Below are 19,184 nucleotides of genomic sequence, written 5' to 3' on the forward strand. Positions count from 1 at the left end.
TATTTATTGAATAAACTATCTTTACCCCATTGTGTGCTCTTGCCTCCTTTGTCAGATATTAATTGACCATAAAGGCATGGGTTTATTTCTGGGCTCTCTATTCTGTTCCATTGATCTATATGTCTGTTTTTATGCCTGTACCATGCTGTTTTGATTAATATGGCCTTGTAATATAGTTTGATATCAAATAGCATGATTCCTCCAATTTTGTTCTTCTTCCTCAAATATATTATTTGGAGTCTTTTGTGGTTCCACATAAATTTTTGGAATATTTGTTCTAGTTCTGTGAATTACACCATTGGTATCTTGATAAGAATTGCATTGAATCTATAGATTGCTATGGGTAATTTGGACATTTTAATGATATTAATTCTTCCTAACTATGAACACAGTATATGCTTCTACTTATTTGTATCTTCTTCACTTTTTTTCCTCAGTGTCTTATAATTTTTCCAGTAGATCTTTTACCTCCTTTGTTAAGTTTATTCCTAGGTATTTATTTTTTTGATGCAATTGGAAATGGGATTTTTTTTTAGTTTTCTTTTCTTATAGTTCATTATTGGTACATAGAAATGCACTGATTTCTGGATATTTAATTTGTATCCTTCTACTTTACTGAAATTATTCATCAGCTCTAGTAGTTTTTTTAGTGGAATCTTTAGGGTTCTCTATACACAGTATCATGTCATCTGCAAATAATGACAGTTTTACTTCTTCCTTTCCAATTTGTATGTCTTTTATTTCTTCTTCTCTGATTGCTGTGGCTAAGGACTTCCAGTACTATGTTAAATAAGAGAGGTGAACGTGGACATCCCTGTCTTGTTCCTGATCTTAAGGGAAATGCTTTTAGTTTTTGCCCATTGAGTATGATGCTGGCAGTGGGTTTGTCATATGTGGCCTTTATTATGTTTAGGTATATTCCCTCGATTCCCACTTTGCTGACAGTTTTTATAATCACAAATGGGTGATGGATTTTATCAGATGCTTTTTCTACATCTATTGTTATGATCATGTGATTTTTATCCTTCATTTTGTTTATGTGGTGTATCATGTTTTTGATTTTCAGATATTGTACTAACCTTGTATGCCTGGTATAATCCCATTTATTAATGGTGTGTGATCTTTTTAATGTATTGCAGATACGGTTTTCTAATATTTTATTGAGGATTTAAACATCTACGTTCATCAGGGACATAGGTCTATAATTTTCTTTCTTTGTAGTGTTTTTTATCTGGTTTTGGAGTTAGAATAATGTTGGCCTCATAAAATGAGCTTGGGAGTTTTCCCTCTTCTTGAATTTTTTGAAATAGTTTGAGAAGGAGAGGTGTTAGTTCTTCCTTGAATGTTTGGTGAAATTCACCTGTGAAGCCATCCAGTCCAGGACTTGTGTTTGTTGGGAGTTTTTGATTACTACTTCAATTTCATTAGTTGTAATCTGTCTACTCAGATTTTCTGAATTCTTCCTGATTTAATTTTGGAAGATTGTATGTTTCTAGGAATCTATCCATCCCAGATTTTCCAATTTGTTGACATATAGTTGTTCATAAATTTTTCTTACTACCAAAAGGACTTTTTTGGAAGATCTGGAGTTGCTTACAATGTAAGTGAAAGCAGAATAATCAGTCCTCAAGAAAGACCACAAGTAGGACAGCTTCTGGGATCCAAGCAACAGGAGGGAACTGAAAAATAGGCTCTTCGGAGTGTGGCTGTTGGAATGAATTATTCAGCCCAAGATTTAAATTTCTAGGACAGACTATAATTGGATGATCTTCCATCATGTGCCCATCCCTTGGCTAAGAGTAGGGCATCTTGATTGGCATCCCTGTCAAAGCTGCAGTCAACTGGAAAGGTGTCTAATGAGAATAGATAGTGAGGTTGGGATAGATTATACTGCAATAATCAATAAACCCTGGTCTCAGTGGTTTAACATAACAAAGGCTTGTTTCTTATTCATATAAAATGCAGTGTGGATCAGATAAAACTCTCCAGGGATGCTCTTCTCTACACACTGACCCAAGGATCCAGGACGTGTCTATGTTATAGCTCTGCAGTCTCAACCTGCGCCCTCCACAGTTGCTGCCAAAAGAAGAGAGAGGGCAGGAGGGTTGCAGGGGATGGTTTTGTTAACCAGACTTGGAAGTGGCGTATATGTTCCACTGGGCAGAATCCAGTCGTATGGTCAAATCTGACTGTAAGGGACCCAGAAAACATAATCATTCTAGTGCCCAGGAAGAGAGAAAATGAAATGGAGTTTGATGAACACAGAGGTTGTCTCTGCCCTGGAAAGAGTAAACACTCAGAGGAAGATGGTGGTGGTGATACCGAAGTAAGGGGGAAGGGATGCTGGGCTGGGCCTGGAGATTTTATCTTCTCTTCTTCCATGCAGACCTTGCCCACGTGTGCTGCCCAGCCAGCCTCCCAGAGCCATGGCAGCCTACGGCCAGACGCAGTACAGTGCGGGGATCCAGCAGGCCACCCCCTACACAGCTTACCCACCTCCAGCACAAGCCTATGGGATCCCTTCTTACAGTGAGTACCAGGCAAAGCCCTTGCTTTTCCCCTGGGGCCCCAACACTATGGTCTTTCTTCTGTCCTATTGCCTCAGTTAAATGCAGAATGATAAGTGATTGCAGGCTACTTTTGTATTAGAGATAGAGAAGGACAGACACTTCAAATATTCAAATTCTGTAGACTATATCAAGACCTCTTTTGATTGCAAGAATTAGAAACTTAACCCAAGTTGGCTTAGGGAAAGGTAAATTTACTGATTCACACACTGAGGACTGACATCAGGAATGGCTGGATCCAGGTGTTCAAATGATGTCAGGAGGACTACATCCCACTCCATGTTCAGATGTTTTCCTCTGAGTTGGGTTTACTCCTGCACAGGTTCTTCCCATGTGGCAGCGAAGATGGTGCCTGTCAACTCTGGGTTCTACCATTTCTGTGCAGCACTCCCAGTTCATCTGTCCACATTGAATCCCATATTGACCTTCACTGGCCCAACTGGGTCATACAACAATACTTAGAGCAAGGCAAGAAGGTGGGGGTGAGACAGATAAGGAGGCTGAAGCATATGGATTGTATATGAAGGGAAGGTTCTCTTAAAGGAAATCACAGTGATGGCATCAGAAGGAGAAATGGGTGCTGGGAAGGCAAAAGCAACAGATTCACAGACTCTGAGACCCTGTAAGACCTTATTGCTAAGAACTACAGACTCAGTGAGCCAGGCCCACTGTCCACTGTGCACCTGTGCCTGTCTGCATTAGTCAGGGTTCTCCAGAGAAAGAGAGCCAATGGGATGGAAATAGACAGTTGAAATAGACAGATAGATACCTAGATGAGAGACATTGGCTCACCAGATTATGGAGGCAGAGAAGTTCCAAGATCTGCAGTTGGCAAGCTGGGAAACCAGGAGAGCCAATGATGTCGTGATGTGTCAAGGAAGAGAAGAGGCCGTGAGGGAAAACAGAACAACGAAGAACAATTTAGGTTGCGGCACTATGCGGGCCTTTTAGATGAGGGGCTGATTCCACTGAGAACTGAGAAATGAGCACATGCAAGCCCAGGAGGGAGAGCGTCCAGGCAGGAGAGGACCCCAGTGGGAAGGCCTGGGATGGAAAGGAATTTGGCCAAGTCCAGGAAGCCCAGTGACTGGAGCACCATGGAGGGCAAGGTGGGCAGAGCCTGAGAGGCCTGGGAGGGATTTGGGATTTGATTACAAGTGAAACAGGAACCCTCATTGGCTGGTGTATAGGACACAGTCTGGGTGCTTTACAGATCACCCCCACTACTGTGGGGGGGGGGGTTAGATTGCAGGGAAGCAGAGGAGAAACAAGAAGGCCCGTGGGGAGACTGATAAAGCCTGAAGCAGGTGATGGCGGAGGCCTGGGACAGAGCAGTCACAGAAGCGGACAGAGTCAAGAGCAGTTGTAGAGGCAGCAGGGACAAGTCCTCAGGGGCATCAGGTCAGGCGCTGGCAATGGTCAGCATCTTTGAGCTGCTGCCCCCTACAGTTCTCGGGGAAAGGCCCCATCATTATCCTCTTTTGAGTGATAAATAATTGGGATCTCAGAGAGGGCAAATAACTCTCCCACGGTCATCCGACGGGTTGGTGGAAGAGGTGGAATTCAACCCAGGCCGCCTGGCTCGGAGGTCCAATTGGAGGTCCAAGCCTAAGACCAAGCTCCGTTCCTGGAGTGTGCATTTCATAAATCCTGGGGGGACTACCTGTGACAGACCTTGGCCAACAGGGGTGGGCATCATTTTTAACTTTCTGTCCCTCCCGTGCTAAAAGACTTGTGATACTGGCACACGTAAGTGACCCTGCCTGGCCGACAGCCAAGAAAAATGAAGCCGTGTTATTTTTCAGCATCGAAGAGAAACCTAGTCCTCTTCCCAGACCAAACATGGTATCGGGTGGAAATTAATTTGGTTCCAAGTCATTTTGTGGTCTCAGTCACTTTCAGAGAGTCTGTTCCCTGGCAACACGGCCTAGGTGGTAAGGGCACACATGTCCTGGGCTCTCCCTCTCCAACACCCCCCCCACACACACACACACACACTGCTGCCCCTCACCGGTCCTAAGACCCTGAGTGAGTTTCGTCATTTATACAACAGAGCCAAGCTAAGTCTGGCCTCCTTGTGGTTGTTGGGAGGATTCAATGAGATCGTCTACAGAGGGCCCAGCTACTTTTTCCTGTAAAGGGCTGGATAGTAAATATTTTCAGCTTTGTGCGCTACACCGTCTTGGTAACAACTACTCAACTCTGCCATTGGAGCATGAAAGCAGCCAGATAACATGTAATGAGTGTGTTTGTGTTCCAATAAAACTTTATTTACACAAGCAGGCGGGGGGGGGGGCAGATTTGGCCCCTGGACCATAATTTGCAAAACCCTGACTCATATAAAGGGCTTAGCTCACAGGGTCTGGCCCAGGGGCAATGCTCAATCAGTGCAGTAGTAGCCAGGCTGCTACCCACACCTGGAATGTCCTTGTCATTGAATGATGGCAGCTGGGATGAAAAGCCGTTTCCCTTCGCATGTGCCCGGGCCTGAGCAAGCAGTGTTTGCTCATTGTCTGGAGGAACCTTGTTGAATCTTGTTAGGAAACTTTTATTGCTCTTTGGCAAATAGCATTATCACCTTTGTTTAAATAGTTGCAAGGGAACAACACTACTGAGTACTCTGGAGGCAAGGGAGTTAGGAGTATCAAGTATTCTTCTCAGTTTATTATGCAACATTTAAGGACAAATGTAAAAGCATAAAGAACAGCACTACAAATCCCATGAGCTGGCCGTCGAACTTAAAAAATAAAACGTAAAGAGAGGCTCTCTCCCTTTCCTCTCAGAGATACCCACAGCCTTGGACTTGATGTTTATCCTTTCCTCTGTATATCATTTCTCTGTGTAGACTATGGGTCAGCAAACTTTTCCATGAAAAAAACAACCTGCTAGTGAATATTTTTGCCTTTGCAGACCACACAATATCAGAACGACTGAACTCTACAATTGTAGCTGGAAAGCGCCACAGATAATACGCAAATGAATGGATGTGTCTGTGTTCTGATAGAACTTGATGGACCAAAGGAGGCAGAAGGTCACATTTGGTCCGTGGGCCATAGTTTTCAACCCCCGATGGGGACTATTATTCTGCCTGTTTGTGGAATGAATGAATGAATGAATGAATGAACATATTCTTGCAGCGTGTCTGTATCTATTTAAAAGGAAAAATGTGCATGCTCTTTGACTCAGCAGTTCCCTTCTCATATCCAACCTGGACAAACACTCTAACATTGCATAAGGAGGCATGTCCGTTCTGCCGCCGGCAGTGGAAGAAAGAACATTAGAATCAGCCTGGGGTCCTGCATCGGGAGCTGGCTGAATAAGCAGTGATACCCCGTACTTCGGTTTTCCATTTGGCCGCTGAAACAAGTGAGCACACAGCTTGAGGAGAGTGAGCAAGGGAACCTGGAGAGAGCCAGTCAGAGGGGTGAGCAGAGCCCAGGCGGGACCATGGGGCCACCCAAGGAGCTTAGATCTGACTCCAGGTACACTGGTATGCCATTAAACCTTCCTAGTGGACTGAGTAAAAAAAGTGCCTATAAATACTGCCTGTTGCTGTCACCAATATTGTTCCTGAAGTCTTCTACCAGCTACTGCATGAAATCCTTTCACACCCACTATTGAGAGGCATCAAGAGAAGGAAAGGAAAACCTTGACTTCGGAATTATTGGCCAATTGTGAGACCCCCATTGAGTAGCCTGGCTTTTTTTTTTTTTTCCTTCTTTTTTAAGATTTTATTTATTTATTTTTTAGAGAGGGGCAGGGAGGGAGAAAGTGAGGGAGAGAAGGAACCTGGCCCGTAATCCAGGCACGTGTCCCAACCGGGAATCAAACCGGCAACCTTTCAGTTCGCACTCCGGTGCTCAATCCACTGAGCTACACCAGCCAGGGCATAGCCTGGCTTTCTGAACCTCAGTTTCCACATCTTTAAAATGGGGACAGCAGGATTGCCTGTCCTGTGGGATTGCTGTGAGGATGGAAGAGATGTGCTTGGCTAAGTACCTCATTCGGAGCCCAAGTACCTCATTCGGAGCCCGATATGTTTATTCTTTCCCCTTCCCTTACTCTCCCAACAGCCCTGCTGGCGGGAATCAGTATCTTATTTCGTGAGAAGGAGAAACCATCCACGTCACCAAGGAATGCCACAAACCTTCCAGGGCTTCAGCACAGACCCCTTGACTCAAAATCTATCCTTTTCACCCCACTAAACATTCTCTTCATTTATGGAAGTGAATGGGTAAGAAGGAGAGAAAACACAATTACAAAACCATTCCCCAAACTAGAACTATTCTTTTAAAAATGCAAATTTAAATAGTATCAAAGTCCTATTTTACACCTGTAAGATAGACAAAGATACGCAAAGTTTATTATACTTTCCATAGAAATGCAATGTATGGGCTCTGGATGATGGATGAGCCCCTCTCCCTTGATGCAGTCCCTTCCCAGCCGGGTGCTCATGGGTGCCTGTGCTTTGGAGAAGCTGTCTTGAGTGTGGCCGAAACAGAAGGAAGATCTGTGACTGTGGCCTCTGCATAAGCAGGTCCCCCCAACAGAAAAACCAGGATGTGTCTCCAGGTTAAGTGGAATCATCTGTACAGAGGAAAGAAGGGTGGCTCATTTAACACCTTCACCCAGACTCCTGATGGACTTTAAGCCACGCCTGGTGCTGCTCCATGGAGTAGGGGTTGGAAGCTCAGTACCGTTGAAGCCAGGCAGGAAGCAGGAAGCTGACCACATGTGCAAAATAATGAGGTCCTCTTGCCCTGCCTTTCTCTTCCCCACTTTTCATAGTGTCCTGGGATATATTTTTTTTTAAGTATAATTTAAGTGAAAAATAATAGCACTTTAAAACCAGCCTCAGTGTCTTGAAGACAGTACTGGACCATGGTGACCAGGGAAACACAAACTGGGAAGCCTGCAGGTGCAGCTTGTTACATGGGAACACGGCTGTGACACCATCCCATTGCTCAAGAGGAGCCATAAGTCCAGATTTTTATTTTTATTTTTTTTTTGTGAAATCTCTTGATTTTTAAACAGAAACAATTAACTTGAGATTTTCCTTAAAAAATATACAGGCCTGGCAAAACATGTCTGTAGACTACCTTTGGCTCACGAGCCACCAGTTTGCAACTCCTAGTTTGGAAGCTGATTAAACTACATGCTGTCTTGACTCGGTAGCTCTTCTGCAGGTGACAACGTAGCCTCCTAATCATGTGTCCCCAATGCTTCTTCTTCCTCCTTCCAAGGCATCAAGACAGAAGACAGCTTGAACCATTCCCCTAGCCAGAGTGGGTTCCTCAGCTACGGCTCCAGCTTCAGCACCCCACCCACTGGACAGAGCCCGTACACCTACCAGATGCACAGTAAGTCTGCGCTGCGGCCACTCCCTGCCCTCTCTAAAGCGGTGCCTCAGTAGCGTGTCCTTCACTCATTTAGTCAGCAGATGTACTGAGCACCTACTGTGTGCCAGCATCTATCTCAAGCAGTGGAGTTACAGTGGTGGACAGAATAAATGGATTTGCTCTCACAGAGACTGGCTCTAAGCAAAGCAACATATAAACCAGCTAATTTGGGAGGAGTTGAGTGCAATGCAGCAAATAAATGTGGTGTTTGGTAGGGGTGATGAGCCGGTAGGGGTGTGTCAAGAAGGGTGGGATGTGTCACTTTAGGTAAAATCATCAGGAAAGGCTCTTTGAAGAGATGATGTTGGACAGAGACCCAAAGGGTGAGGCAGAGCCAGCCACGCGCAGACCCAGCGGAGAGCGTTCCAGGAAGAGAACAGCCAGTGCAAAAGCTGTACGGAGGGGAACGTCTTTACCTGTCAGAGGCACAGCACTAAGGCCGGCGAGGCTGGAGCCGAGCCAGGGGGGATGCAGAGGAGAGGGTCTCGGAGAGAAAGCAGAGCTGAATCCCACGGGGCCTCGGGGGCTCTGATTATAAGTGTGATGAGACAGGAAGTCCACTGTAGGCTCAGAGAAATGCTGGGTGGCGGAAATATTGGCCAGGTGGGTAAAGGAGGTACTTCAGCAGGAGGTTCAAGGCTTTGCACCCCCACAGGGTGGCCTTAGAGAGGAAAGAAAGACCTCCAGTGCACAACTCCCTCCTCGGGTGCGCTAAGAAACTGGCTTACGAGATCCTCCTGTGCCCACCTCCACTCTTTCACCACCCATGGGCCCTTCTGTTCTCCAGTGCCCCGTTGGGAGCACGTGAGGGCTGGTGTATGGAACAGAGGGCTGATGACAGCCATTTTGGAGATCTTCATCCTGGTATTCCTTTTCCTTCGTGAAAGCTGGTAAAAACGACCACCCAGGGTCTGAAAAGTCATGTCGGGTAATGAGTGATTGTACTTTTCTCTTTAGAAAACTGTTTGCGCATATTGTCACTTTGCCTTTTTGAAAATGGATGTCAGGGTCAGCCCTTCAGGAGAAAACATTGTGAAAGGACAGCAAGGGGTCATAGGGGTATGTAAGAGAAAGGAGGTGACGAGCATTCATGCCCAGCCCTTGGAGCAGCTTCCACGTAGAAGTCTGCCTCAGACTGCTGGTGACCTCATCAGCCAACCTTGACCTAACGCTCACCACGTGCCACCTCATGTTTCTGGGTCATCTTACACAGTCTTCACAACACTCCAAAGCATTGTTGCTGGTATTGTTCCCATTTTACAGGGGAGGAAACTGAGGCATAGAGGCAATGGCTGGTCTACACGTGCAACAGGAAACAGACTGAGCCAGGTCTCTTGGGGTCTGGTAGAATCCCTACTCCCAGCCTCACCCAAAGCCCCTGCTTTTTACTATGGTACTGTCTTACCTCCTCTTCTCTACTGTCACCTCTGTCATCCCACAGTGGCCTTTCTGAGTTCCACTAAAGGGTACAAGCTCCTGGGACCCTTCCCTAAGTGGAGAGTGAATTGTGGTACCAATCCCCATAATAAAGACTTGTGAAGACACTGAACTTGAACTTGCATTTGAGCCAATCTCAAACCAGATTTTTCTAGCTCTGCCAATAGCAATGGAACTTACTGCCTCGGGGCCTTTAAGGCTGCAGAGGTTGAAGAGCAAACACAGTCCACCTTTCCCCAGCCTGACACCCCCACCCCACCCCATTTAACACGAGTTAAATCATGTAGAAGTGGCTCCTCATCTACTCATTCATTCATTTACTCTGTATTATTGAGCACCGGCTATATGCCTGGCACCGTTTTAGGCACTGGTGGGTACATCAGTCAACAAAGACATTTCATCATGGGAGAGAGACAGGCAGTAATCAATTAACAAACATGGTTACAGATATTGATAAAGCTTGTGAAAGACAAAAAAGGCAGTGTGATGGGCAATGAGTTGGGGCGTGGTGATGGGCATTATGCGGGTGGTTAGGGAGACGTGGGTGATGAAAAGGACCCAACCATGTGAGCAGCTGGAAGCAGGACAGCCCAGGCAGAGGGGAGAGCAAGAGCAAAGGCCCTGAGGCAGGAAAGGGCTCTCGTTTTCGAAAGACTCCCAAGGGGCCTCACGAGTCTGGCTGTTGAGTAGGGGAGATGAGATTGGAAGGCAAAGCAGGAGCCCTCCCTGTTTCGGACCAGGGTGTGTAGAATAACGTTCTTTCTCCTCTGGTCTTTACACCACCCACGGAAGGTAGGCACCATCTGCTCTGCTTTCCAAATGATGAAAATGAGGCTCAGGGAGGAGAAGTGACTTGCCCAAGATCACAGAGCCAATGAGGGTTCCAAGCTGCGATTCAGACTCGTGTTTCTAGCATTCCAGAGCCTGTGCTGATCCTCCCAGTGCTGTTTCCTGGGCTCCTTCAAGACCACTAAGCTCTGCACATGTGCCATTCCGCTTAGTCCTCCCAGCAGCCCTACGACATAGGTTCTATCATGACCCCCACCTGTAAGGTGGGGACACTGAGGCACAAAGCAGTCAAATAACTTGGCCAAGGTCACGTGGCCATGGCGGTGGGATCTGAAGCCAGGCAGTTGCACTCCAGAGCCCAGGAACATAACCGCCACACCATCCTGCCCTCCAGTTTCTGTGGATCCTTCTAGAAGATGCTTCTCCTTGGGTCAGCACTGGCCTAGGTCCCAGCCCACCCCCACCACAATGCCCGCCAACCCCTCACAAATGGAAAAACATCTCTCGCTCTGTCTCACCCACCCCATTATGAGAATAATCCAGGTTATTTTCTTAATCTTCCTTATGGCCAGGATGCCAGAAAGGCTACTGCAGCAGCTGGACTTTGTCCCACGTAAGTGCCTGCAGCCTAATGGCCATAAACTGCTCTTGAGACAGCCCAGGCATTTTGCAAGCCTGACATATTCCTCCCGAAGTACTTTTTTCAAACACAAACACACAGAACGCTCACACACCATGCCCATGTGCTTCCTATTAACTTTTTTTTTCAAGCTGCTCCAGAGGAGAAATAGCTCTCCGACGACTCTGCGCATTTCAGAACGGAAGGCGCTGGCTGAGCTTCATGTTTCAGGGGAGAAGGGAGCAAAGAGGGAGGCTGAAACGGACTGAGTTTTAGGCCTGAAAGCACTGACCTGGGAGGAAATCGGTCCATGTGTACATGCTGAAAATGGGTCTTTTCCTCTCTAAGAATGGAAATTATAACTTTGTAGAAGCAAAAGAACCTAGGCAGGGACCCCACCATCATTTTACAGATGAGTAAACTGAGGCAACGCAGCAGAGGACAGTCACAGGGCAAGGATTAGAGAAGCCCAAGGCCTCCCCCAGGTCTCATACCAAATCTCAGAAAATTCCAGAAACTTCTGCAAAGCCATCACCCCGTCTGAGATCTGTATCTGTTTGGATAACACCGCCTCCCCACCAAATGTACAATAAACGTAAAAGAGAAAAGTTCACAGCACTCACTTGGCCTTTGCATGATTGTTTATTTTCTTTCTTTCTTTTTTTTTTTTTTTTTTTTTTAAGTTCACCCAGGGGTTTTTATAGCTGAAATGTATTTCTTAGGGGTTTGATTTTTTTGGTCGTTGCTGTTGTTTCTTTTTGGCTTCTCCTGCTACAACACTGCTAGTCACAGAAATGACCGCAAAGATGAAAAGGGGAAGGAAAAAAACATCTTGAGAGTGTGTTGTAAGAACTTGCGGGAGGCGAAGAGCTCTGGGCCCGAGCTGCAGTCCGCCTCCCTGCGTCCCACACGCTGTGCCTGACCTGGGTGAGGCCCTAGATGCCTCCTGACGTTTCCTCACCTGTGTGACTGGCATCAGAGTGAGAGAGGCGGCCCAAAGGGACCGTCAGGGGAGCGAAAGAGAACGATTCCTGAGCACATCCGCTAAGGCCATAAAGGCTGGGTGTTCTTTTTATTATTCTTTTCGTAACACGGTAGTTAAAAGCAGTAACTCTGAAGTCAAACTGAGTTAACTTCCTAGCTCTGCAACGTACCAGCACGTGACATTGAGCCAAGTTACTTCTTACCACCTCAGTTTTTTTCCCCTGTAAAATGGGGATCCTAATAGTGCCTCCATTTGGGGTGCTGTGTAATTAAATGAGTTAATGGTGCAAAGTATTAAGAACAGCGCCTGGCACAAACTAAGTGCTCCACAGCTGTTGATATTATTGTTTTATTATTGTCAGCCTAATTTCAGGTTTGATGGTCTTTGTTCTTCCCAAATTCACTTCTCTTTCCTGAACTCGCAGTTTTAAGTAGCTGTGCTCAGAGAAAAGAGGAATTGGAATTTGAGATTGTTGAGCTGTCATGTCAGCATAAAGCCCTCATTGTAGGGGGACTTAAAAACTGTGGGAGCCCTCTTGGATGGAAATTCTTTTTGTATTTACTGAAGGCCGGGGAACATTAGTGCTGAAGCTCAGAACCCAGAATGAGCCATTCAGGAGCAACATAGAAATATGTGATTCAAGGATGTGCAGGAGAATTAAGAATTCAGTGAAAAAGTTTATAAGCCAGGGATCTCGGCCCTAGGCTTCCAAAGTCGGTCTGTGTCAGATTCACAAAACCTAGCACCATCTCTCACATCAGAAATCCATGTGACATTGGACCAGTTACTGAACTATCACGACCTGTGTTGGTTAGCTCTAGTGCTCACAAATCTCCTTGGAAAAAATAGAGGTCAGAGAAGGTCATGGTCAGATACATCAAGTACATTCAGTAAATTGCATGTGGCACAAAGTTAAATAAATGTCTGCTACAGGACTTTTCAGGGCCTTGTGACTCTCCAAGAATAGAGGTTAGCCGTCCATCTTCCCAGGCAGATTTGAACAGACACGTTCTCGCCAAACTTACGTTCTGTGCTCTCTGGGAAGGCCTGGCTGCGATGATCTTCCGGCTCCTTCCTGTGTTAAAATTCTTTGATTCTCTAATACTTTTCTCATGATGCACATGGATGTATTCCCTTGTGTGTGTGTGTGTGTGTGTGTGTGTGTATTTGTTAATTTATTTTTGGATGAGATATAATTCATGTACCAAAAAAATGCATCCTTTTAAAGCGTACAAGTCAGTGGTTTTACTGTACTTACAAAGTTATGCAGCCGTCGCCACGATCTGGTTCTAGGACATTTTCGTTACCCCAAGGGAAACGCCATGCCCAATAGCCATCACTCCCTACTTCCCTTCTTGCTGACGTATTTCCTCTTGTAATAAGAAAAAAAAGAAATGTTTAAAGTTACTTTTCCTTTTATGTAAGTGTTTTGAGCAGGGTTATACATTTACCTAGTTTAAACACCTACAGCGATCTCTCTCCCACCCTCATCCCACATCCATCCAGTGGACCCATCTAGAATTTCCTTTTGCCAACAGAAGCAAACACAAACACAGTCTATTCTACGGCATATTTCTCTGACAAGAATGAACTCCTATGTGAGTCATGAATAAGAATGATACTGGTATAATTCCGAAGGTGGACTGGTTCATTTGCTTATTACTAGTTTTAAGCAGTGTAATTTTGATGTGCCTTGGTATAGCCTTCTTCATGACTCTAGGGCTTTGGGTTCATTGAGCTTTAGATCTGTGAGTTGATAGTTTTCATCAAATTTGGAAAATTTTCAGCCATGATTCCTTCATATATTTTCCCCCCTACCCTCATGTCTTCAAGTTCACTAATTTTTACTTCTGCTGTATCTGCTCTGTGGTTAACTACACCCTGGACAGTTTTCATCTCACACATAGTTTTCATCTCCAGGAGTTTGATTTGGGTCTTTTTAAAAATAGTTTCCACATCTGTACTTTACCATGCCCCATCATTCTTCTGGCTCCTTGAACAGACAGAATAGAGTTATATTAACTTTTAATTTGTTTAGCTACTAATTCTGTCATCAGTGTCCCTTCTGGGTTAGTTTCCATTGATTTTTCTCCTCATTCTAGGTCATATTTGCTTGCTTATTTGCGTGCCTGATAACTTTTTATTGGACGTTGTGAATTTTACCTTGTTGGGTGCTGGACGTGTTTATATTCCTGTGAATATCCTTGAGCGTTGTTCTGGGATGCAGTTAAGTCGCATGGAAACAGTCTGAGTTGTCCGGGTCTTGCTTTAAGCTTTGTTAGGGAGGACACAGCAGCATTTGGTCCAGGGCTCTCTCGGCCTAACCAGCATTTCCACTGCTGGGGCAAGCCTTTCTGAATAGTCTGCCCAACACTCCATGAATGATGAGGCTTTCCTCACTGGCTGGTAGGGATAGAACCTGAACTCTCAGTTTTTAGTAGCTGTGGTCAGAGAAGGGAGAAATCCACACCTGAGATTCAGTTATGAGCTATGAGGACTGTTCCTTCTGATCTTCTGAGGTGGTTCTCTCCCAGCCTTGAGTAAGTTCCTTATAGGTGTGTGCTGATCGATGCTCAGATGGACGCTCACGGGAGATGTCAACAGCTCTTGGCATTACTCCCTCTCGGTGAAGCGCCCTTTGCCTGGCACTCTGCTCAGCTAATCCTCGCCACGTTGGCCTCTGTGGCTTGGCAGTTCCAGCTCCTTGAGTCAGAGGCCACCGGGCACCACCTGGGTCCCCTCCCAAGGAGGGCTCCACACCAGGACCGTCCTATGGTTCCCCACTTAATCCCCCTCTCTCAGGCATCACTGTCTCCTACCGTCTGGTGCCCAGTGTCTTGGGAATCTAGTTGTCAAACTATTTAATGTGAGAGGGCAAACCCAGTTCCTGTAACTCAGTCTAGACCAGAAGTAGAAGTGAGACCACACTGGTTCACATGCGTGTTTTTCAGTCCCTATAGTATCAGCAAGATACGTGACCCAGGAAAGGGAACCAGTTCTGCCCATGGCACCCCACGTCTTCCTCTGACCTCAGTGTGGCCACATGCTGTGGTTGAAGAACGTATTTTGCAGTCTGCCCAGTCCTCGAGCACCTCCGTTGTCCTTGTACCCCCTTCCTTCAAGGGACCTTCACCTCCTTTTTAAAGCAAAGCCCTCTGTTTAATGTAACACTTCACTGTATATTTTTTATTTGCCTACTTATTTTTTTCGCCATGCCATTATGTCTATTGGGATTGTGTTGCTTCTGTTAATGCCCTGCGGACAAAGTTGCATTGCTTTTGAGCAGTCTGCCCAGCCCCTTTTTCTCGTGAGCCCCATTATTTTGATACACAATTTTGCACAACGCGTGGCCTTTCCGGAAGACATCACATTACGGCAGAAACCCTTGTATGTGTTCTTGTTTTTGGAGGTGACATACCGTCCGCACTCTCCTGCACTTGGCCTTCTTCCTTCAGCTGTGTACCTTGGAGAACTTTGCACGGATGCCTATTATTCCGTTGAATGATGTGCTGTAAACTATGTCACCAGTTCCTCGCTGGATACTTCCAGCCTTTTGCAATTAGCACTAGTATGTCTATGAATAACTCTGTTATCATTCTGTTTTCCTGCAAGGAAATCTGAAGGGCAAGTTTCCAAAAGTGGGATTCAAGGTCAAGGGAAAAGTCAACATTTAAATTTGGTAGCTAGCTCCAAGTTATGCTCCATACGGAGTCTCCAGATTAAACACCCGCTAGCCATGTCTGTGTGTGTCTACTTCGTCAACCAGTATCATCGAAGTATTGGAGGTTTTGCTGATCTGATGCATGAAAAATGGCACCTCAGTGTAATACTGACTTGTAAGTGTCTTACAAAGTGGATCATCTTTTCAGATCTTTGACCAATTTGTGTTTCCTTTTCTGTGAACTAGAAGATTAGACTCGGAAAACGGTGCCAAAGAAGAGCAATGAGGTGCTAGGTATCCCCATATCTGAACATATTGTAAAGCTTCAGTAGTCAAAACAGTGTGGTTCTAGTATATGAACAGATTGATTGACTAATAAGTGAGAATATCCCGAAAGAGACAAACGTACCAGGGAATTTAGGGCATGCGACACATGGTACCTTAAGTAAGTGGGGAAAGATAGAATATTCAGTGAATGAAGTTGGAATGACTGGTTAACTATCTGGAGAATAAAAGATCCACTTCTATTACTATATACCAGAAAAAATCCAAATGGATCAACAGTTTAAATATCAAAAATAAAGCCATAAAAGTATTAGAAAGAGAATGAGCAAAATTTTTATAACCTTGGAGTGGAAAAGGCTTTTCCAACCATGACTCAGAAATCCAAAGGCTGTCAGTGAAGAAATCGACAAGTTTGACTACGTATTTCTTTTTTTTTTTGGCAAAGAGCACCAGAAGTAAAGTCAGAACAATGAAAACAAACAACAAATGGCAAACTGCAAAGAAATGTTTATATCTCAAATCAGAAACAAATTGTTACTCTTTTAAGAATGATTCGACAGTTCTATAAATTGAACCTGCTCTGGGATGTTATTCTTCTAAATAAAAGAGAAAAGTGAGATATGATGTCCCAGGAAGGGAGGGAGGCCACCGTGGCAAATGAGAGAGCTCAGGCCCATCAGAACTGGGGGGCAGGTGTTATACTAGATTAGAGCCCCAGAGAGGCCCCTTCTTTTCATTTTTCAAAGTAAACCTCAAAACTATATTTTATGTGAAATCTTTTTTTTTTTTTCTTTTTCAATATTGGCAACTTACTTAAACACTCTCTTTAAAATACCTCATAAAGCAGATGGACATGTACAAGACCGGTCTTTATGCCTCTGTCTTGCAATGTGGTTCCATATTTTCTTAACTGAACCACAGGTCATGAGACCAGGAATGGAAGGAGAAAATGACTTCCCAAGGGGTGATTTGGGTAGCTAGAAGGATCGCCCCTTTTGATCCTCACCTCTGGCTTATTTCATCAGCGAGGCATGTCCCAGAGGACTTGAGTGGTGGGTGTGGTTAGAGCTGCCTTGGAACCCAGTGGCCTCCTGATGAAGTAGAGTTATTTCCCTCTTTCTTCTTGGCAGCCGCAAATTTCAGGCTGTCCCGGCCCAGCCAGTTTTGAGCGGGCTGCGTCTGTCTGGTCTCACCATGTCGGTCAAGGCAGGAGCCAGGCTTGGCACCCTGCAGGTTCCTGGACTGAAGACAGGCTTCCCGGTGTGAATCAGCAACTCTGCTGCACACGATGACGTGGGTGAGGTTTTCTGACACATGTCAGCACTCTTGCACCATGTAACACCTCCACCCTGGCGGTCACCTTCTTGCCACCTTCATGAGTCTGAGCAGGCTTGCTGCCTCCCGCTTGAGCTGAAGACTTCTGGATTTAGGATATGGAGAGGTTAAATGGATGGTCTTTTTTTTTTCTGGTTTGGTCACCCCCATCTCCAAAAGCCCCAGGAGGTGACCAATGAAAACAGCTGGAGAGCCCGGGAATGGGAGTTTAGTATACAATCCACTAAGGCAGCACGTTCTGTAGGCCCTTGAGGGATGACGACCATGTTCTCTATCTGTGCTGTACAACGTGGTCACCACTAGCCACGTGTGGCTGTCGGGCACTGAAACGTGGCTGGTGCAACTGAGTAATTGAATTTTTAAATTTAGTTTAATTTTAATTCATTACATCGTCAAGGTAAACATGGCTAGAGGCCACCATGTTGGGCAGCACTCCCAAGGGTGATTTGAAGCCAACTCATAGCCTGGTTACTGCCGGGGAGGGACAAGGGAAGTAGTAGGCATTACAGACTGAATGCTTGTGTCCCCCTAAAATGCACGTGCCCTGGTGTCATTTTCGTTTTTATTTCTAACAAGTCCGTGAAACAGAAACTGAGCTCACACCAAGGTCTGTGTCTGCAGAATTGGTTGAACATGTCGCATAATAAATTTCTCTGATAACCGGGCGGTATTGGGGAAGAAGTGAGGTAAAGAACACAGCAATGCACCAAAGCCCAAAACAAAAAACTACAGACACAGAAATGGAGGGTCCTATTCAAGGTACAAGCCCCACCATAGTAATTCTTCAGAGACAGAAGTGGGGAGCGGTCTGCCCCCATCCCCAGGGCAGCAGCCTTCTGTTCAGAAATTGAAAGGGATAATTAAGAGATGGGCAGGGCAGGGAGGGTGGGGAGGGAGGAAAAGGCTCAGGCCAGGAGCAATTTATTAGTAGAGAGACACAGACAGATAGATGGACCCTGGTAAATCTATCTTTCCTCAGAAGCCGCAGTCAGGCTGGGTTACATAGTTTGTGCCCTTAAAGCGAACCTCATTTTTTTCTCCTCCTAATAATGCAGTCGGTAAAGGGGGATGAGGGGACTTGCCAGGAATTTCTCTGATTCCCTCATGGTGGGGCGCTCCCTACCTGCATTATTTCACATTCAATAGTGTCCACACGCCCTGGGCTTAAGCCTTCAGTCACTAAACCCCCTGCCTTATTGTACTGCTTTAAACTTTTTTGCATAATTCCTTTAAACTATATGAGTAATATTAGTGTGTACTTTTCTGTAATTTCTCTATGCATGTGTGTGTGTGTGTGTGTATTTTTTCCTCCCACAACTGGAAAAATGTTCTTTTTTTTTTTTTTAAACAAATACTATCTTGCTGTGCATCTTGTTTTAAAAATTGCCTTTTGTATATTTCACTAAATAACATACCTTGGAGATCTTTCAAAGTCAGTGCAAATAAACCCTCCGTATTCTGTTTTCTGGCTCGTAGTACTCCATAGAGAAAGCCAGCCCCTGGGTTTGAATCCCAGCACCAGCACGTACTTGCTGTGTGGCTCAGGCAGATAGCACCTCTGAGACTTGATCTTCTCATCTGTGAAATGGGGTCTATAAACTCTGGTCTTTCATGTTCTCCACAGTCATGCCAGTCACCCCCACCCCCACCCCAGGCTCTTCTGCAGAATTGGTTGAACGCGTTGCATAATAAATTTCTCTGATAACTGGGGGGTATTGGGGAAGAAGTGAGATAAAGAACACAGTAATGCACCAGAACCCGAAACAAAAAACTATAGACACAGAAATGGAGGGTCCTATTCGAGGTACAAGCCCCACCGTAGTAGAGGAAAAGAGGTTTCTCTCTCCCAGATCTATTTTCGAAAATCCTATAGATCTCTGATTGGTTCTTAAACAAGCCCTGTGGTCAGAGATCATGATTGCTCCCTCCTGAGTCATGTGCACATGCCTGGGGCAAGATGAAATGGGGGTACACAGTGGGTAGACAAAGCAGTACATGACCAAGGTTTAGTTCCTTCTGTCTACCAGTGAGCTAATGAATAGAGACAGCCCTTCCACATAAGAAGAGTTATTTTTTTAAGTCTTGTTAATTGAATCTGTATAAAACA

At 45.3% G+C, this 19,184-nt stretch overlaps 1 protein-coding gene across 2 annotated transcripts in view; it reads left to right on the forward strand.

Annotated features, from left to right (window-relative positions):
- EYA2 (EYA transcriptional coactivator and phosphatase 2) overlaps positions 1–19,184 on the forward strand; it is a 205,766-nt gene that overhangs the window by 88,636 nt on the left and 97,946 nt on the right. For both annotated transcript variants that reach the window (XM_090285312.1, XM_090285313.1), the window contains 2 exons: positions 2,387–2,529; positions 7,811–7,927. In XM_090285312.1, coding sequence (XP_090141438.1) covers positions 2,387–2,529; positions 7,811–7,927 — 260 coding nt within the window. The remainder of the gene's footprint in view (positions 1–2,386; positions 2,530–7,810; positions 7,928–19,184) is intronic.

Source organism: Furipterus horrens, unplaced genomic scaffold (genome assembly GCF_987537825.1).
Source record: "Furipterus horrens unplaced genomic scaffold, mFurHor1.1.pri manual_scaffold_8, whole genome shotgun sequence".
NCBI classification, from domain to species: domain Eukaryota; kingdom Metazoa; phylum Chordata; class Mammalia; order Chiroptera; family Furipteridae; genus Furipterus; species Furipterus horrens.